Source organism: Linepithema humile, chromosome 5, assembly GCF_040581485.1.
Source record: "Linepithema humile isolate Giens D197 chromosome 5, Lhum_UNIL_v1.0, whole genome shotgun sequence".
Classification (NCBI taxonomy): domain Eukaryota; kingdom Metazoa; phylum Arthropoda; class Insecta; order Hymenoptera; family Formicidae; genus Linepithema; species Linepithema humile.
Window position 1 is genome coordinate 22,904,398 of NC_090132.1, and position 22,122 is coordinate 22,926,519.

Consider the following 22,122-nt stretch of genomic DNA (forward strand, 5'->3'; position numbering starts at 1 on the left):
GAGGATAGCCCGCGACGGAGCGACCGTCAGTGTAAATCAAAATGGCGAGTGTGACGATGGTTCGCGACGGCTGGCAGCGTATTTTGACCGTGCTCGCAATTTTCTGAACGGGACACACGTTATAATGTGAACCACGTGATTCGCGTGAACACTCGCGGCGACTGTAGAATCGACATTCCGCTCGTCGGAGGAGCCGTGACGCTTTTTTCTACAATATAACATCGTCCATCCGCACCAGTGCGACCAGACGTCCGCAGACATCGAACACCCTTCTGTTTCGGTTGATCAACGGGGTGACATCGGCGTGTGAAATTTCCCAAAGCTAAAAGTAAGTGTTGAACGATTATTTATACGTCGATACACAGATTTTCATAGCGTAAAGCAACGTTCATTGCATTGCGAGGTTTGCGTCACAATGTTGTGCTAGCGTGCATGGAGTCCGCTCGCTGTCAACGTGACACACCGACATAAATACTGTCGTGCCGCTTATCGACTCATGCTTATGCACGAGGTAAAAAGAAATTTTGCGCTACTTCGCCTTCGAATATCTTATACAAAATACAATTGGGTCGTAAATTACTGAAGTACATTTTCCTGTGTATTATCAACGTTATATTTACAAGGACTTTCCTCTCGTAGATTAAAAGATAATAGAAAAAAAGAAAAAACATACTTTCTCTTATTTAACTGTTTTCGTTTTATTTTATAAACAGGATGACAAAATAATTGATAAAGTTCAGAGCAAATCTTAAAAGAGAGCAAAATAAATTAATCATTGAAATTGATAAATCTAATTTTTGTATATAACAAAATTTTTTAATATACAATTACTTGACATGCAGTAATGCTAAGGAAATGATGATTAATGTAATGTTTAGAGATAAAAAGAGAGAGAGAGAGAGAGTTTTTACAATGTACTTGTTACAAGGTTTAATATCAAGTGGTCTAATTATTACCTTGATTTCTCGTTGAAATCTGCGACTTTATCGAGAAACCAGAAATAATGGCGAGACGATTAAACATCCCATAAATATTGAAATTACTTTCCGTTTGGCTCGCTTTTCGTTATGCCGGGATTTCTCTGAAAATTACATCGTCGTGTATTGATTTATACCGTTGTCGATGGATGTGCACGTTCGTTAAAAAACATGACACGCGTCGAACACAGCAGAACTTCAAGAACATGTACACGCTTGAGCTTGTCGCTGATATTCGAAGATGAATCACGAAACAATACTCTCGCATACATCTGCGTCACACTTTTCAAGTATTCAGGAATATTATCTCCTTATATTTTCGCTATTGAGCGAGATTTTATTTTATCGTCTTTATTCTGCTATTGTACCGAATATACATAAAGTCGCACGTGTCAAACAATTATTTATGATTTTATAATTATGATTAATTGTTTATTGATTCAATCTATTGATAATTGTCATTGTAACGAGAGTACAATAAGCGTGCTTTCAACATAATTATTCGAAAATTCACAGTACGTGATTTTATTTAAAAAAAAATGATCGATTAAAAAAATGCTCGAAAGATCTTTATCTATATAAAAAGCTTTCCTTACGATACATTACAATTTTTGAAAAGGGGACAAAATTAGACTATTTATTTTTATTTGTTTTTGATAGAGTTCATCCATTTTTAAAATAAAGTGTTATATAATTAAAAACAAACGGAATTTACTAACTATTTGCTTACGAGATTTGAAATGTTTATAAATTGTGATATATTTAACGGAAATTGTAAACTCAAAACTAGGTCAATTTAAACGATCTGTAAAGACGTTCAAGGACATCCCAAGAAAGAGGACATGTCCTCGAAAACTAGAACATCCGGTTTAAGTCTACCCTATTTCTATCATTTTTATATGTATATCATTAGTACACAATTTTTTCTAAAGTAAATAAAACAATATTTAATAACAAATTTTCTAGCAAGATTCTGAAGTTACTTACGTAGAAATCTTTGAAATAGTTGTTTGATAAATAATAAATGTTTTTTAATATTTACATATTAATGATAAAAATTTAGAAAATCTTTAATATATATCGAATAAAACTTGGATTTATATCGTCTCTCACAGAAGTTCGAGATACCATTATTTATGGGTAAATTGTAGCATTGTTTATCATCGTTGCGCATTAATGTGCAAGAATATTCGAAGCATCAATTTTTTGTTTATATTTAAATTTTTTTATTTCTAGTTGTTTCCTTTAAATTTATGTCGTAATCAGCTGGTCCTGTGGCGCAACGGATAACGCGTCTGACTACGGATCAGAAGATTCCAGGTTCGAATCCTGGCAGGATCGAATATATTTTTTCCATCTGACTTTTTTTTATGACTCACTGCATCTTGATGAACTAGGATATATTTTTCAATTGCGTAACACAACCGGTTACATGCGGTATGCAGCCAAGCGTTGCGTCGATACAGTGTATTGGGAAAACAGCAGTAACCAGATCTGAATATCGACACATCGCACATGTCACGTAATCGAGAAATTTTTCTAGTGCCATTATTATTGTAATTAGAGTCGGCATAACTAGTTGCGCTCTCGATGCAACAATTAGTGTTCGTAATTAAAGCGGAAATTACGCGGCGGATATTTCGGAGCAATGTTGAATTATATAAGGTAACACATCACGATGATTTTTGGTTCTTATTTTCTCGATGAATCACATAATTACAAAGGAGCGACATTTATAATAATAAAGTAATCTTTTTTTTTTCTCTTTTAAATCGTTAATTATTGTAATTGCGAACTTTGCGAGAACAGCTGTTTATCTTTCATTAAATCCGATTTTGTAACGAATGTATGTGCCTCGAGTCGTAATGAAATATTGGCAATAATTATGAATCACGATAAATTTAACGAATCCGCTCAGATCGCGAGAATTTATTTGCAAATTTTTTGCACAATAACGCGTCGGTGTATAAAAAAATCGCAATCATGATTGTTTATTTTCCGATGTAGTCCAGGTAGAATAGTTTTATCTGGAAAAGAACCAAGTTTCAAAACGATTTTTTTCCAGATGAGCCTTTTTTTGTTACCTATTTCCTGGACTAATGATTCTATTGTTAGAACAATGGGTGCATCGGAACGTAGGTCTAAACTAAGCTCAACCAGGAACCGAATTTTTCACAACACGAGCAACGAGTCCTCCGGGGAATGTCCAGAAATAATCCGCGTTCCGAGCATGCCAACTTGACGCGAGTGTCCACTTCTTTTTTTCTTCATGCTTCAAAGTGCGCCTCGTGTACTTGCACCAAAGAAATAGTCGAGCGAACAAGGTGTATTTCGAGATAAATTCTTTTACTCGTCCCCGTGATATCTTGAAATCTGATACTTCAAATAAGTGCCGGACGTATTGTTCGTTTCATGGAATTCTATAGACGGTGAATTCTCATTTGAGAGGCAAAAGAATTTTTCTTAGAGAAGAACATGCAGGAAAACATATAAAAGAAATAAACTTAGCTGCCTTTGTAGAGTTTTACGTAGATGAAAAAAATATATGCAGATGCATGCCGGATAAGTGCTAAAAATATAAATTTAAAGTTAGAAGAAGTAAGTATTCATTAAAAAGTTATTCTGCGGAAGTTACGTGACATATCGATATCACTTCTATGAGAAAGATCTGACATAAAAGAAAAACTTCGTTGAAAGTATTAATTATTCATTTAGAGATCAGAAAACTTTAAAATTAAAATTGAGATTTTAAGTTAAAACTTTATTATCTCTTTTTCTTGAGATTATTTTTAAACTAGTATCAGAAATTTCAAATTTATCCTGCGTATTTCACAAATTTTTGCATAATTGTAACATAACAATTTGTATAATTATTCGCTCAGCTGTTCCTTTGATGTCGTCCGCAGTTTCCCCCGAACTTCCGTCGAGGGTCGCAAATTTCCGCACAGGAAGTCTCTATTTCCTCCGCTCACCGTGTGAACGACCGGAACGAGTCCAAAGTTTACGTTTTACTTTCGTGACATCCTCTCGTTTGCGTAGCATTCGGACCGCGTCGTTCGGAATACACTGAACGTCGATCGAAAAACCTATTGTTGCTTCCACGGCGGCGCGAATCGCTATCGAAGAAATATAGCTAAGTGAAAGGTGTCTCTTCCCTTATTTTCGTATCATCTCGAGCTTACACGGACGTTTCGTACATATTTCATATGTAAAAGTTATGAATATATATGAAACTGCTCACAGTATGGTGCAAATCTTTTTTTAAAAAGTAGAAAACGCGGACGAATAAATTCTGCAAGATTTTTCCGCTATTTAGATAACGGATATAATAACGGACATCTGTCGTATATTTTTCCACGCCGAGGAATAAATCACTAATCAAAATATATTTGCCAAATTTGGAACTTGAACTAAACGAAAAAAAAATATATCAAACTCTCATTAAAATTCTTCTGTCTAATCACGCGAGCTGCAATTTTCTCGCGAGTGATTCACGCAAGACCTATCTATGATTCTATTTCTTCTTCGATAAACGCGATTTCTTTTCCACGGCGCATTATCGTAGCAGACGCGTTTAAAGGGAAAGAAAGGAAATCGCCGACTTCTCTTGATTATCTCGGTTTTCCTTTGCGCATGATGGAGAATCAGTGTGCTACCAGCCGCGCCGAGAAACAAGCAACCATTCTCTTTCTCATAATTGCACCTTTGCTCTCCTATCATTTCGAAATATCAGCACGCGCAAGGAGGCTTTTACTTAAGCCGTGTAATTCACTTTTGTATGCTGTACATTGGGATGCAGGAAGTGCGTTAACAATTTTCGTCAGAAATGTGCGTACATGCGCGTGTAGTGTAGGTCACGCTGTTGATTAAAAGATATCCATCACAGGCTTCGCGTCGCGTGACCTACAGAAGCGCGACTGCTAATTCTATTAAATAAATAATTCGTTCAGCACTACGGCTGAGCTGATTTAAAGTGCACGGAAAAAAAAGTAGTGTTACATCAAAGCTTATATACTCAAATTAACGCGTTCATTGTTTCGTATACGCAATAATTTATAATCTTCCGATAAGAATTTAATAATCTTAAATTTTAACAATACTATAGTCTTATTTCCATTTTATAATGATTACTTGAAGAATACAATATAATTATTTTGACAATAAAATCTTCCATCTTCCTTTTATTTGAAAAATATGTTATTTTCTAGCCAACACATTTTTTCTTTTCCACTGAAGAAAATTATTCTTAAATAATAAGAATATTTTTTTTTTGGTTGAACTATATAAAATGACTTCATTCAAACCAGTTTCCTTCGTTTAAAGCAATATAATCTCATTTCAAGATTTTCATGTCAAAAATAAAGATATTTTTAAAATAAGAATATCTTTTTTTTTCGTGTGCAAAATTCTTTGCTGTTTATCTACTGTCAGATTCTTATTCTAATTTTTATCGTTAATAACGTGATAATAAATCATTTTACGTGAAATGATTTTAGAAATCAATATAAGAGAATTTCCACATGAGAAAATCTCGCGCCCTGGTATTTTTTTTCTCGTCTTCCTTCCTTTCAAATAACTTCCTTACTTTGAATAATGAGATCGATGTATGCATTTCTCGTACACTTTATTATCTTGAATCTGAGATCAGTGTACATTCTAATGTCTCAATGCAGACGAATCAAGTTTCTGTACGAAACATTAAAAATTTCTTCACTAACAACCGTGACTCCATTAGCCTCTTTCATATATATTGATATGATTTTAGAAAATTATGCACAAATGATTGTACGAATTTTTTCATAACCAACTAATTTATCAAGTGGAAACAAGTGAGATTTTGCGGAAACATGATGTAATTTGTTTATCTTTCATCTCAAATATGAGTATCATTATAATTAGTTGTGTAAATAATGAGAGACTTCTATTATTAAATATTCTTCGTTATATTTGACGAGGCAGAGTGTGCATACACGAGACGCGATGACGTTACTGCAGCGAAAAATTGCAATTTTCCTCTGAGATGTCCGACCATAGTTCATGTCCGTCCGTGTGTCGCAGTGCCGCGCTAATTGCGACAGCGGGACTTCACAGTGGCATGCCACTTAAATGAACCTTCGCACCTGTGCGTGTGCCGGTGGTCGTTCGTGTGACCCCGTGTGTGTACTCTGTCATTTACGCGATCCTCAAACACGAATGGCGCGCCGCTTTTTATCCCTTAGCCGTGTCAGATTTAATTTTTCCAGTTTTAGATAAATCGCACTTTTACAACGAGATTCGCCACGAGTACATGCGAGAAGAATTAATGAATGATGACATCCCTTGTGCCCTGAGATCTTTTGCTTTCGAAGAAACGCATTTAACTGGAATGTAAAGCGAATGAATTTTATGCAAAAGGATCAAACGAGTCAGGCACGCAAATTTTCGAATCACAATTATTATTGTGATCCAAATGATTAATTTGAATATATTATATTTTTGCGCGAGCATCATGTTTCATTTTATCACTCAATAATTTTAGATATAAATTCGTATTCGATGCCACTGCACAATATAAATCACGAAACAAATTGCATTATTATTAATTAATTTAATATGTTACGTTTGGCCATTATTGTGTGTCGCTGAAAATGGGTATGCAAATTTTTTGTCGATAGTTTACCCGGGCAGTTCTCATTAAACTGATTAAAGAGCGCGCATGTGGAGGACTGAATTAAAAGCGGAGCGGACTGAAGCCCGCCAGGCGCGGCTTCTAGCTTATCTAGCGGCCGCTTAATTTGACTACTACGGTCGATTTTCCGCCACGTCCCTTATTGCATGTTTATAATTAGATCATATCGCGACGGACTTATAATAAACGGCTACGGAAAGCGAATCTTTACTTTCGCTTGTTTTGCAACAACGATGCGTGACTGGTGCAGCCGCACACGAGCTTTCGCTCTCTCTCGCGAATAGTATATGCATATCACAACTTATTATTTGCGCGAAGGTAGAAATTTGCGAGTGCGGATGAATACAGCGCGGTAAATTATACGTCCGGTATTTTGCGTCGGTTTCACCGCGTCTAACGAAATATTTCCCGTGGAGCGCGCTCCCGCCGTGTCGAAATAACGCCGAGTTAACAAGTCGATGCGTCAGCTAATGTCACTTAAACGCCGATTAAGTAATGGTGACTGATAATGGCGATCTTTTATTGCAGACAGTATCGATGCTGTATATATATATATAGGATATCCGATGTGTTTATGTCCGCACAGACCTTCACGTAAGTATTAAGCGTCAATATTACGCGCATAATTGTTCAAAAGTTACTTTTTTCTTCAAAATGTTATGAAACGCATTTTTTGCGATTTATCATCATATTTGTCGGAAACGTTTTTTTTTTTTACCTTTGTTACGGTTTGATATAATTTGATTATCTCTTTTAATACCTCTAGCATTTGATATACCTGTCATTTATGCGATGCAATATTCAAACAATGCGTTCGCGGTGAAAGCCATTTTCAGAATAAATTGGCATCGCGATTGCTTTTCGTACTCGCCGAGTGAGGTTGCATATTACGCTTTTATCGCTCGTTATCGTATCTGTTAAGTATCCGTTTATTCCTTGTTACGACATGCGAGCAATTGCAATCGAAATGCGGTGTTCTGCAAAATAATACAGTCAAATCTCACGATAAATGTCTTTAATAATAATTTGAGAAAAAAATGTACAATCGGATGTCACTTCAACGTTGTACTTGCAGCGATTGTATTTTTCACCTTTTTAATTAAAATTGTCAGCACTCGACATTATTCTCGATGCGATCATTAATTTAAATTGCGAGGCGAGTAAAATGAAGCCGGAGCGGCCTATTAATACATTAACGAGGAGTTACTATATCGAATCTATAATCGATACGCGCGTCAAAGGCAATAACGCATTATAGCACTTTGCCAGCTCATTCTGCATTTACTGCCAATTAAATCGGTGTAATTAAATGTACAACATTCCCTAAAATGAAATATGCAGTGTTCTAATCGATGCTCTGGATTAACTCACAGGTGTAATCGATTAGATAGATTAGATTAGATAGCAGCGTGTAAAATCAGTCACAATTACGAGTTATAATATACCGAACTGCGCTGAACTCATTGATGCGGTTTGACGGATAATATAAATTAGCGTTTAAATAGAATAAAAATTATTTCGAATGTGTGTCGCGCTAATATAAATTGCCGAGTTCCACTTTTGCGAGATCGATACGAATGTGGTTGCGATCACACACGAATTCCTATACGAACTTTCGATCGTCGGTGTTGATTTTATTTTTACCTTCTTCCGTTCATGAGTATTGTAAATTTAATCATCTCCGGGACGGACAGTCGCTTATAAATTTGGCATATTACGTTATTAAGAAGCGAACATGCATCTTTCACTGGCGTTTGTAATATAAATTCTTTTTTTCGTAGCGGCGAATCTCGTAATCGCGATAGGTTTAAAAATATAATAGGCTGCAGGCACTCTTGTGTGAATAAAAGCGGCTATCGTGAAAGACATCGTTGGATGTCTTTAAAAATAATCGGAAAAGAGTCTGCTATTTTTAAGATAGACTTTCCGAAAGTGTTCACACTATTTGCATACCTAATGGAAATAACGCGGATCCCTGTCAAAGTGAAAGTGTCAATTGCGACGTGAGAAAGGACGCAGTCGATGAACTGAAACTATTTTTGCGCGTTTAGCGAGGAGAAAAATGCAGGATGCGCGATACTTATTCGGGAAAAGGTGCTACTTTCGGGGCGGTGAGCGTGGAAGACAATGGAGCTCTCTAAGAATACGTTTCGCGGGTGAAACTGTTACAAAGAATAGGTCAGATTGTCTGAAAATCTGCTCCGTGCGATGGAAACCTCCTCCTGCGCTGGGAAAGATTTCCATCGCGGTAACACTTAGCGATCGTTACGCTGATAATTTCTCTCAAAGTAATAAGCGAGCTTCGTGCCGCGTAACAATATTTAGAAAACGCGGGATCGGAATTTTGGCGCACAAGGTCGAAATTGCTCTTGAATAATGTATTATTGTATTACACTCGGTTGAAAGTAATACTTGTTATCATCTCGATTTACATTTGGTATATTCGGTATACTTTTTTTGCACACATTTGGTTGAATAATCAAAATCCGATTTAATAATCAATATTACATTCTATTTGATAATTTTTCAAGCACTAACAGTTTTATATGCGACAAACTTCTCTCTGACAGTTCAATTTTACTTCATATTTTTATTTCCGCTGTCACACATGGTTGCAGCGATGGTTGCGAAAGTTGTGTAGCGAGCAGGAGTAAATCTACGTTTAATAAATTTTATTAGCCGTGTTAAAACTACGCCGTAAAAGCTAACGCTGCAGGATTATTCAATTTGAAAACGGGATGTCCGCGTATGTCATGTCGCATAAATCACATTGATAAAGAAATTTATACCGCCAGATAATTTTTCAATCGTATAAATGTCACGAAAATAGATACGTTTTATATCGCAGACATTTGCAAGATTTATTTTATATTTATAACAATATATATTTTTATTTTTGATCGCAGCCACTGTTATTTAGAATTCTGATTAATTATTTTAAAAATACCAAAATACGTTCCAAAAAAGAAATTTCCACAATATTGGTAAAACGCATGGAATTTTAATTATACTTTTCTTCTTATTTTGGCTAAATATTTTCGGAAAGTTCGCGGAACAACGAGCGCCTTATAAAAATTTCAACGCGTGTGTTTGCTGTCTTCTCTCGTCCTCAAACGATCCAAGTTTTAATACGCTTCTAAGTTGATTTTAAGTTGTGTGCCAGATTCGCCCACTCAATGGGGCTGAGATTCCCACGTGCAATATACACTTTTATGTAAGATTAATTGAGCAGAAAGGCGATATCGCGTTGTGTTCTACAATCGGGCTCGCGTTCCGAAATACGGTGAAACTTCACCGGAGGAAATTAGATTGTGATCGGAAGCACACGCGGATGTGTATATGTGTGAAAGTTTATAGCGTAAATATAATATCGAAGGCGGATCAGGCATCGCGGCAGCTGTCGTCGCCGTCTGTGAATTTGCCTAGAAAAATTGACATTTCGCGTGATCTTTTTTTTTTCATTTTCTTTGCTCGGTCGCTTACTATTGCGCGGTTATTTTCGGCTCGACTGCGCTTTTAATCGCAATCTATTTTTGCCCGTAAAGAGCGCTCTAAATAAATTATGCTTAGAATTATGTTATATGAGGGGGAACCGTTTTCTCAACTTTTATATGTTTTTTCTTCGCGAGTTCAGTCACGCGTCCGTTAAACACTTTCGCCTTCTCTTTGCGAATTAAAGAGGAATGGGAAACTTTTGAGGAAAATTAATGATACATGCCTTTTTATATGCAGAGTATATATCTCGTCTCGATACCAGCTTTCTAGCTCGCGATCTCGTAGGGTGATATTTTCGCTATGCTTTACAATTTATATGTATTATAAGCGTTGTGAATGGTCGCCACGCGCGTCATGTATAACGTGGTACGCCTGTTCTTTATCGCTTTGGCGATGCGCACCGACGGAAAAACGTTGCGATAAAACTTCTCGCGCAGCTGCAGTGGACGGCGACGGCCGTCATCCAGTGAAAAAGCATAAACGCGGAAACCGAAAAATTGTGCGAACGTGACGCTCCACGTTGAGATTTTTAGCGATCGAGCCGAGAACAGCGTGCGCTACGTGCGAAGAATGACAATTTTAGGTAAAAGTTCGGTGAAGTGTGAACTCAATTTTACACGATTAATAAACGATTAGGAGAAGTAAGTAATTTCGTCAGCCGTTGAAATTAACCCATTTACAGATCGGCACGGATAGCCTTATTAACGATAGCAGAAAAACGACGGCGAAGATCCGAGTAATCAGTTCATGGCCATTAGCTTCGCGGACTCCTGCGCTAATGCGCAAGAGAGTGCTCGATAATTCGCGTTCGCCAGGTGCCTCTGGAAACTCGGCGGCAAATCGCGATTCACTTCAAAGTTCTCGTTAAACTTTTTGTCTCCTCGAGCATTAATCCAATTGACGACGCACTCCTCCCTTTGATGCACTTTGTAACTGAAAATCTCCCCGCCGGCTAATAATCTATTGTAGAAAATGCGATTATGACGTATCTGCTGCGCGAACACGTTTGCTTCTCGTGTTAAAAATTCATTGTGTTAATGAGAATTTCGCTAAACGCACGCCGATAGAAAATATTTCTGAAGAGATTTCGTAATAATTCCGGTTAAACCTCTGATTTAATTCAAGCGTTCTCGCGTGTTGAATACAAGTCGTACTAACCTTCAGGACAAACATGGAAAGTGAATCAAGTGCGAAGAAACGAGTTTCCACTCGACGCTGCGATGTTGGTTTTTATCGCGGCCTCCTCAGAGATCATGCGACGATTAAGGCGCAAATACGCATTTTACGTCATGCTCGAACGATTGTATCTTGTCGCGTGCTTCTACTTTTTACCACGTATTTTATATCAGATCTGAAAACCGTAAACAATGAAACGTGTACTTGCAGAGCGGAATTTTTGCACGTCAAGTCTCGTTAATTTGAAAAAATTTGATCGAGCGCTAAAGACATGTAATGCTATCTGCATTTCGCGGACATAACGCAAAGTCAAGGTTCGCGCAAATTGTTGCGAAAAGGTGCAAAGGTTGCAATTTAGCGCGCTGATTGCCACGGCTACGTGACTCGATCCCGTAATTCGCGATGGCATCACAGACAATAAATTGCGATCTTTCAGCGACGTGTGAAGTAAACGGGATAGAGATCTGTGGATGTGAAAAATTGTGCCCACGATAGATTGCAGTCTCGGTGTAAAGCGCATACGATAGAAAGATTAGGAGTTTCTCAAGTTGTAAATTTACCATTAAATGCGTTGTTTGCTGCGGAGAGCTTCATGCACGACGGCTATTGAACTCGAGCTACAAGCTGTCTCGCGCGAATCGCGAAAAGACCGATTTTTTTGCGAGCTTTCACAGAGAGTATGTAAAGCAGCACGCAATACAAGCAAATTCATTAAATCAATTATCTCTTTGCTCTGAAAACTAAGTGGAACGAAATGTGCATATGCGGATGCTTTTTGCACGAGTTTGCTGTCCGGTGTCCTTGTGGTTTTTTGCATTAGTTTGCGTCTAGGAAGCTGCTTTTTAATATACAGCCGAGCTTTTTTATGACATTAAACATTTCAGTCCTTGTTTATTGAAATAAACTCATAAATTTCGACAAATATGCATTGTCATTGATTGTTAATTTTTTATTACAGCTAAATTAGATCTCAGAAATGAAAATAATTTGTAATTTAATATTTTAATTAATGTAATTTACAAGAAAAATAATTTAGGAACAATTTGAATCATCTTAAACCTCACAATCAAAAATTAATTTGACATTTTCTCTCTATATATAATTACACTATTTGCGAAAATATACTTTGCAAAAAATTCATTGAGAAGAAAAATTCGTTTAAGTCTGATCCGATTAAAGCTCGAGAAGAAAAAAGTGGGATTAACAAGGATTCCAAAGTGAATTGTGATTTGCCACCGAGTCTCGAGAGATAAACGCAAATTATCGAATGCTTTTACTAATCTCTTAAAATAATTATATATACATGCAAATTATCTCTATTTGAAAAATGAAGTTTCGAGGTGCGAGCCCGCCTTTATCTTCAGCTTGTCTTGAAGGCATTTACACGCGATCAATCAGTGCTAATGCACTGAGGAGTTAACGGAAGGATACGCGTTCGTAATTGGATATTTTGCATCCGTTCGGTCTAAAAACGAAGTAGGGCGAGACTTAGCATGCGGAAGTGGAGTTACGCAACGCCCGATATGCAGCGTTTTTTTCTTCTTTTTTTTTTTTTTTTACTGCTTGCACTCTGCGCAATTTCATACTTTGCGGCGTAACCGGGATCGCATTCACGAAGCGTGCTTACGCGCGCTACGTTCTAATTGTGTTGTACGAAACAAATTAATATCGGAGTGCATCAGCGCGATCCGCGCAGTATTTGTTTCTTATCGTTTTGATCTGGAAGCGAAATGGAACGCGTCGTGATGCCGCTGCTCGCGCCTCTAAGCAGGTTAAATTGAATTCTCGTTTAATTTGCGCGGATTTATAGAAGCGCGAGTGTAACAGAACATATCTTATTTGCGAAAATCAGCGGTTTGTAACAGCGTCATCGTGCTGTGCACGATTATCGTCCATCCGTGAACAAAACCGTAATTTTGTACAACATCAGCGCCAGGAATTGTTATTATTATAAATTTATTGTTCTAAATTATTATCATTATCATCCGCATGTTAAAATAATTTCAATACAATAATCAATCTGGAACATGATGGTTGTTAAGTAAATGTTAAACGGTGATGAAAAGTAACTTTCAATTTTGGAAATAAAAATTTTGATTATATTTTTTATTTTTGCGGTACGTGTCCGGAATCGTCTAAAATTTCCAGCTACGTTTTTGCGTATTTCCGATGCGCGAGGTCGCGAGACACGCGCGTGTGCGTGCGTTTCCGGTCCGTGAATGAAGTCATAGCGATGTGAAGGGTGCGTTGTCAACGAGATCGACCTTTTGTCGCTCGGGACAGAGGAGCGGCCCAGCTGTCACGCCTTTTGTTCCGGCGCCTTTATTAAGTCTGAATTACCGGTGGGAAAATTACGGCGGCCTTCCTCTGTTCTCCGCTCGCTTCCACCTTGCTGATTTCGGCTCGCCACCGAGGCGCGCAAAGGTGCGACTGGTTACAATCGGGGAAGCATGACCGGGCTGGACTAACTGTATCTACACGAGAGTAACGTCTCGTATGCTTTTCAATTCCGTTTTGTCCGAGGAGGCTTGTTTGCACAACTTCCGCACAACAGGATTTTCAGTTCGGATCTGTAACGGAGATTTTTATCATTAGAATCTGTTCTAAATCTATCAACATTGTTATCCGTAGACGTCTTCCGTCTTCATTTCGAATGGAGTTACGATCAATACTTGGATTTTTTATTTCTAATTGAACGCACATGCTGCATCGTACAAATTGCTTCTCCGCTGGCAGTAAAATTGAAAAATTGCGACGGATCAATCTTCGGATAATACACCGCGGAATACGATTCGTGTCACGTCGCGAGTTGCAACTGGTTGCAGTCAACAGAGCATGACCGTCGAACTATATCCTGCTGCTCAACGTATCACATCTTCCCGTCACATTTTCCGCGCACAAGGCCTCGCAGAAGTGAATGCACTGCGGACGCTTTATTAATTTTAATTATCGCAGCTCATTAATTTCGACTTAAATACTATCTTAATTATAACTTTCTACACACGGTTGCTTGATGAGAATAAGATTCTCTTATTATTATACTATTTATAAAAATGTTTTGAAAACCGAAGTATCTTATAATGTAGTTTATTTTAATTATTGAATTAGTAAATTTAACGAAAAGAGAAATTATTTTAATATCACGTGTTACTTTTGACGAGGAATTACATTTTATTTAAAGTACGTGTCTCGCGCACTTCTATCGCCGCGGCTTGACCACTTCACGTTAGAACGCAGATACATTTCTGCGTTCGAGTTTATCAGAACGGGCCAGATGCGCCGCAGGCTTGCTTTTAACCACAGATGTTGGCCGTGCAAGCACTTAAGCATACGAGCATCTGCATTTAGTGCATTGCTTGGCCGACGGCAGTGATCCATCATAGTCTCAATCTTACCTCGTGTTATGCATGAAAATTACAATTTACACCATACTTGTGTACACTCGAAAATTTAACAGTGTATGATCATCAACGACGAAGTCGATTCCAAGCAAATATCGCTTCAATATAAATAGACTTGCAATTTTCTACATTATCTTTTCGGTGCGTGAAGTTGTTAAACAAAAACATGTTTTTTCCAAAATTGTAGCTGTAAAAATTATGATATTCTGAGCAAATAATAATATTAGAAATATCAATTATGCACATTCTTGTATAAAAATTTATATAAAAATATGATTACATGGTTTTGTTGACTTCTGCGTATTGCGATTTGTGAAGACACTTGTGTTTGATATAGAAATATGATACAAATCTTTAACGGTATTGGATCGAATTATGGATACATGACAAATAGCCGCAATGTATGAAGGCTATATGATTCTATTCGGTTATCTCGCAATCGCTTCTACCTGGAAACAAGAGTTACCGGTGTCGTTCTTAAAATTTCTCCCACCACAATGACTCACGGATCTCACGATTGAGCAAACAGGCTACAGATTAGTCACTGTTTTCTATCAATTCTTTCCTCTCTCGATGACGAGGCGATCGTTTATTCGTTCGAGCCTAAATACGTCGTTTATTTTAGTAGTTCAACAATAGTTTCACACAATCGATGTAATTGTGAAACGGAGATCGGTTGCTCTGACATCAATAGAAGTGTGCATTCGTATTTGCAGATACATCCAGATGACGCGATGACGCTACATTGGTGGATGCATTGGTTCTGGGTTACCGCGCAATTTCTTGGTAAGTCATGGCATTAGATTTTCTATTGAATGACTTCTCAAAATAGAAAGCCTGCTCCGCCTTATTAATGCAGATAATTGTCTTTTTAAAGCCGACAAAAAGGCTCGAACACCGTCTTGCGTTTGAATGAAATCACTTCAATTAGGTCAATTAAACACAGTTGAAGATTTAAATCGCAAAAAGCAGGCAAATCCAATTTTTTCCAGTAAATCTACGATTATATAATTAAATTATTCGCGAACATATAATTTTGACGCAATATTTTATCACCGAGATACTTCATCGTAAAAATTCGTACAGATATTTGCTGGGAAAAATTCGCACTTAGAAATTGCGTGGATAAGATGTCGCGTGCAGCTCTTCAATTATATTCTATGTAATTTAGGTTTCCGACAAGCAGGAAAAAGACGCACTTGGCAGCATGATGTATGATTCATCCTCATTCAATGACCGCACAATGATCACTTTGCTCTTCCAGTGATTCTTGGTAGTCCCTTGCCGTCTACCACATCGATCCCCGTCAGCCAGCCCCTGCCGTCCCCGGGAGCGACGTCCGCGACGTCGGTCGAGACCCAGGATATCTATCGTACGTCGAAATCGCCCAGGCCGGGTTTCCGCATCGCCAAGGCCATCGGTCCTCTGTATCCTCTGACGAATACGGCCGTGGCGGCTGACAGACAGCAACTCGTCACGACCATCGCCTCGCCACCGCTGGAACGTGGAAGTACGGTTGGTGCGAGCGTCCGCGAGGCCGTCGAGTTGAACAACCGCGATAATATTTCCAGCGTCGAGCCGCTGAGCACGGCGACGACGCCGCAGCGCGCCACGGAGAGCGTCGAGAGGATCAGAAGCTCGACCACGAAGAAGGACAGCAAGATCACGTGGATCCTGACGACGAACAAGTCGTCGGGCAGATCCAAGTACGATCAGGAGGAGAAGAACCAGTCGGCCAGCGCCGTCGGCAGGAACGTCACCTTCGAGGAGGAGGAGAAGGAGGTCGAGGATTTCACCGTGCTACCTCTTCAGGAAGAAATGTCCAAGACCGAGCTGATGAACAGGACGAGGTCCTCGTTCATAGCGTCTTTATCCGCAGCCGGTGCTGTTGGCAGCGCCGCGATCAGGACTTTCAATCGGTCCGACGACGAGGTCGAGATCGACGAAGAGGTCGCTCAGACGCAGCACTTTGCCACGGCGGCGTCTGTCCTCGAAGGTAAACTTGGAAAGAAAATCTATTCTGATAAGAACGGATGATAATAATCTCACGCGCTGTTTCGTAAAAGTGTCTCGCTAGAAATGCGAGATTTAATTTGTATCTTAATTAATATCGACTCTCGCGGTATTGACTTTTCTTTCTCGCGCCTTTCGTTCTCTCTTTCTAATTAAAAACTTTGTTTAATATTTTGTTTAATAAAAGTAGAGATAACTTGGAGAAAGAATGTGGCGTGTTCCCGTCTTATTTCTAATTAGCACTCGGCGACAAAGGAGAAAAAAGCTCGGGCAATTTAAATTCGTCGTAATAATGGCATGAAACTAATGCGCAGTTGGCGTGAGCGAATCCACTCGCCTGAGCAGAGCGAGAAACACTTTCATCACGAAGAACTTCCAGAGCGATAGTATACACGGCAACAATCTAGCTTCCGATTATACTGATACCGGTAACAACAGCGACAACGCCGAGGAGCAAGGCTCCGCGGGAACGTCCGTCGCGGGCATAGCCGCTATTACGGGCAGCTGTTTGGCGACTGTCGCCCTACTCAGCACGATGGGTAGTCTCGGATTTATTATATACAGGTAACGAATCTGCGTGATGCGTTTTTAATTACGTCTGCGCTTCCGCTAATGCGCACGTTTGTTAACTCTTTTTCAGGCGCAGGTACTTGAATCCTCCGCAAACGCTGAACAGTGATAAATGCAGCAACCCCGATAGCTCCGGTTACATCGATGACTCCACTATTCGCGTTAGTATTATTTTCACGCGGATGATCGATCCTCGAATTTATCGAAATATGCATTTTACATGTAAATTTCAATGATTTTGAATTATTTCATTCGGAAAATTCTCGAAGAAATTCGATTTTACTTGGATTTGTGCGAGGAAATATCGCGAAAATATTTTCTTCTGTTCGCAGGATAATTCGGAAGAAATGTACAGTTTGGATAACGACTCGTTCCTAAATTCGCTAGAGGCGATGACAATACAGAACTACTGGACGGACAGTGTGAAGCATACGAAGCTATGACAAAAGAAGATAACCCACCCCGGAAGGAGGATCGAAACGTTCAATATTTCCGATGGCGAAGCGCACGAGCAAATCTCTTTGCTCGAGCAATAGTACTTACACGTCTGAGACAGGCGTATTCCAGCTGTCGCGCAAAAAGTTTCGTCCCACCGTGTATTCGAGGGCGACAAGTGTGCAATGTTCGTACGAGAATCGTTTAATCAGTCCTAATGGCCTGCGTCGAACGTAAGCTACCTTGAACGTTACCATTGTACGATCTAAAGAATTGTAGATCAAAATTGCGAGACGACGCGCGGCCTACGCTCGTCGTTGCTCGAACGTTGATTTCCGCCACTTCCATCGTTTCTATATATTTTTCTACGACGCATGCGGTTGGCAAAGTCGCACACATCGCTGGAAGTGGCGCAATTATTCTTGAATATTTCCATTAACGATTCTAGCGCAATAAAATAAAAAAAATCGATGTACTTTATTAATAAATTAATATTAACGCTATTCTAGAGAAGTAAGTACAAATATAAGACTATATTAGTCCATAGCTCGAGTTTCCGCTAATAATATTAAAAATAAAAATAACAAGAAGAAGAAGAATTTAATAAGAATATTGAAGTAATTCCTAGGAGTATTTATAGTACAATACCTCCAATGATGCGAATTGGAACTCGTATGTACAACATTGTACTTACTAATGTCTTTTTAACCTTGGATTGTACGTCCGTATTTCCTACAAGTTTCACTTTGAAAATTACATCACGATTAGCTCGGCCATATTGACAGTTGCTTAATCGAATAGCTGAAATATTTTCGGGGGATTGGATTTACGGAAGATCGGACCAAATCATACGTAGATCTAGCTTTATGCCTTTTTGACATATCCAGCAGGAAATATTAATTCATGTTTTCCATTAACGAACTTAGCTTGTATCTATGTACATATATATACCGTTGTAACGTTTCGTGTATAGATGTGCAAAATTGGCGTCGCAACGACGAGGCGCGATTAATTTTAAGTAGCTTTAGCGTTTATCCAGATATATTTCTATACATCCGAAGGGGGAAAAAGACAGAGAATTCCATTGTGATAGATCGTAGCGTTTAATAAGTGTAAAATGATCACCCGCTCGTTTATGGTTATTAACGGTTGTGAATAAACATGTTCGTGCGTTACTACCGTCCCTTCCTTTTATTCGTAGGCTTTATTTTCTACCGCGTTTGATTGTTTCGATTTGATTTCAACGATCAATGTTTTTATGCGTTTATATTTATGATGCTTATTTTATTGTAATACATGTAAATATCGTTTTTATTATTTGTTCAATTCTGAAAAAAAAATTGAAACTAATAAAATTCGATTCGCTTTGATTATTCTTTGTAACAATAATTTAGAAAATAATTGTACGAGTGTAATCAAGGCGCTATCATAGTATTATTGAAAACAAAAATAAAGATCTAAGATTGAAGAAGAATTTATCATATAAACGATTTATTTCGTTAGTACGTACATTTGCGCCAGCACAAAAAAGGATCGTATTATACAAAATGAGAATAATGCAGAGCTCCTTTTCTGAGACTAGACACACGCAGCGTAGGATTCTATCGCCAGTCTGTCCTTGCCCTCCTTCGCGATTGATTTTCATTTTTGCTCTTGCCGTTGTTTACGTCCACTCGCACCCTCCGTTGCACGGTGCGCCGCGCCGCGAGAGCAAGATACAAATGGCAATAAAATCCGACAGTCAACAATATTTTTCTCATTATCGCGATGTTCAATCTCTCCGAGAAACGTCTAGCCAATTTCTTGAGCAGCGGTGTAGCAGTCCATCGCAAAAAAGTCAATCATATGTTTTTTTTTTTTTTTTTTTTTACTCATTGCGTTACTCCGAAATGTACATTTGCTGACTCAAACAAAATAATCATATTTTATTAAAAAATTACGAATCCTTTATAATTTTCTAATTGATTAAAAATTTTATTGATTAAAGACTACGAATTTGGAGTAAATTAAGATTAAAAATAAAGTTAACTGATGAATTTTGAATGAATCGAGAATAAAGTGAGCTATATAAATTTTGATGAACTGCGATTTTAGCGTACTGAAAGAAGAATTTGGTCACTGTTTCTCGTCATATATGAGAGAGTCTCATTCCAAATTACGCTTTTATTCACAGGGCAGTGTTAGAAGTATTCGAAATTACGCTAGTACGTAAAAGGCAGGCACTAAGTGACTCGTCAAGCTTCGTTGCTTGTGAGCGAAGAAACCGAAACTTGATATATACCGTCCGCTTTGTTTCCCCAACGCGGCGCCGACGGATTTCGAGGACAAAGCGACGCAACGCAACGTTTCTACTTAACTTCTTTTCGCAAGCTCGTCCGTGCCGTAAATCGGGTTTAAATCGGGGATAAGCTGTAAATGCAACGAGATGTGCTGATAGCATTCGGGGAAAAAATATACTTTCGAGAGAATCGAGGTGTTTGTGAACACCAAGCATAGAAATTATGCGCATACGTAAACGGAATCAAAAGTGCCTTCGTTATCACATTTGCAATTTATATCGGCGTTCTTATTACCAATATCTTGTGATCTCCGTTCGTTCGTTTCGCGACGCAACGATTGCAATCATTTATTCATACCGCGTGCAATTCAACACCTTCGAAAGAGCTTTAATATCAATTAAAGGTATTGAATTGAAGTTATTAAACTTGCGACTTAAGTACATGTCGAGAATAGATGATGGCAACGCAGGTTTTACGTCATTCTTGCGTAATCTCGCGAATTTTAAATCATTCAAGATAGAGAAAAGAAATGTACGAGCATAGTGACGCTTGTGCATTTTGATTTCGCGCAGAGTTCACGTGGAAAAAAAAAGTACGTATGTAAGTATCACTTTCAGAGAGCACAGAGATCACCTGTCAGAATGACAATCTAATGAATGACACTTGCGAACCGGCGACACATTTTACTACTCTCAAGCACTTGGAATATTACGCGCGAGGTCTCCTCGCACTTTACATTTATGAATGATCCTCGCGAGAGAGGATTTGCGCGCGTTCCCGCATCCGTGCGTGTGAACGCGCGCGCGACGGAAACACAGCTGCGCAAGTGCGTTACGCACTCTTATACAGCGAAATGCGTTCGTCATGAACGAATAAATCTTACTCTTTAAGGATAACTGCCCGCGATCTACAAAAATATTTCATTCTCTTCGTCACGGCGGCCTAAACGCGCGGTGCCGCGCGTCACAGTCGTCGTTGGCATCGTCGTAAGGATCGTGCGAGCGCGTCGCACGATCCGCGTGAGCCAAATTTGCTTTTCTCTATCGGACTTTCTACCACTCTCGCTTCAAGCATCAGTAAATAAGATAAACTCTCCTTATCTCGTATCGTAGCTATATCGAGTTTGGCTGGAAATTGAAATTCGCTATGTACATTCCTGCTTTTTTTCCCCATTACACATAATGTCTCCTAAGACATACGAGAGAATCGCTACGTTAAAGGAAACTTACAAATCGACAGCTATCTACTTATATAGATATGTGTACGCGCGCACGTGTGCACGCGCGACACGATGTTCTCTACACGTCAGGCTCGTTAGTAGCAGTTTTACGCCGAGGCGAATGGATGAGTTCGTTATAGAGAAGAAATTATCGACTACAACCGCGTCAGACGATTTCGCGTTAATCGCAATAATCCGTACTGATCTTCAGAAAATATCTAAACATACCTTTTATATGAAGAGACATTTAATGTCCTAGATAATTTCAGTTCTTGATGAGAGTTATTAACTTTTTGCCGATTCACGATGTCTCGCGACGTGACCATTGTTATTCAACATCAAATATCCGCAAACTCTTATTTCTTCTAAAAGTTTAGTTCATGTACTTCCATGCGGGAGAACATCTCGACACCTCCTTTCGTTCATAACAACTTTCGGTTCTCAAATCTGCAGTTTTAATAAACGCAAGTGTGAGAATCGCACACGGTGTTTTTCGATTTCTATAATAGAATCGTTACGATTCATCGACCGTCGCAAGCGATAAGTAGAGATCAAAGTCCGATGCGTTATCGGATTTCTTCAATACTGCTCGACTCGCTCCTCAGCCTTCTTCAGGAACGAATGGAAGATGTAGCCGAAGACGTTGACGCGAATCGATTCAATTTGCTGTCGATGATGATCTCATCGCCGTTTCTAATGTTGTATCGATAGAGTTGCTTGTTCGGATACAACATTTCCTCCGGTCCGTATTGCGCCTTCATTTCCTGAAATACGGATTTATTCTTCGCATTTCTTCAACACAGACTCAATATACTTTAAATTATTTTAATTTTTAAATAAACTAATATTATTTTTGATTGAAATTTCGTGTATATTATATAATATAACA

At 38.6% G+C, this 22,122-nt stretch overlaps 2 protein-coding genes and 1 non-coding gene across 6 annotated transcripts in view; 2 read left to right on the plus strand and 1 right to left on the minus strand.

Annotated features, from left to right (window-relative positions):
* LOC105676102 (uncharacterized) lies at positions 1 to 19,209 on the plus strand. 2 transcript variants are annotated; one of them, XM_067356222.1, is made up of 6 exons: positions 1 to 328; positions 15,415 to 15,503; positions 15,982 to 16,713; positions 17,045 to 17,294; positions 17,371 to 17,461; positions 17,633 to 19,209. In XM_067356222.1, exons 2-6 carry the CDS (start codon positions 15,452 to 15,454, stop codon positions 17,741 to 17,743), a joined length of 1,236 nt encoding a protein of 411 aa, XP_067212323.1. In that variant the 5' UTR covers positions 1 to 328; positions 15,415 to 15,451; the 3' UTR covers positions 17,744 to 19,209. The 2 variants fall into 2 exon arrangements, with proteins under 2 accessions (XP_067212323.1, XP_012229135.1); XM_012373712.2 differs by having other exon boundaries at positions 2 to 328; positions 15,434 to 15,503.
* On the plus strand, positions 2,246 to 2,318 carry TRNAR-ACG (transfer RNA arginine (anticodon ACG)). Its single transcript has one exon. It is a non-coding gene; the product is annotated as a tRNA-Arg (tRNA).
* The window catches only part of mlt (tubulin folding cofactor E like protein mlt), a 16,006-nt gene continuing 13,093 nt past the window's right edge, over positions 19,210 to 22,122 (minus strand). For 2 of the 3 annotated variants that reach the window (XM_012373710.2, XM_012373708.2), the window contains one exon: positions 19,210 to 21,997. In XM_012373710.2, the coding sequence (XP_012229133.1) occupies positions 21,845 to 21,997 (153 nt within the window). In that variant the 3' untranslated portion in view covers positions 19,210 to 21,844. The remainder of the gene's footprint in view (positions 21,998 to 22,122) is intronic. The other variant, XR_010890492.1, reaches the window with a different exon arrangement.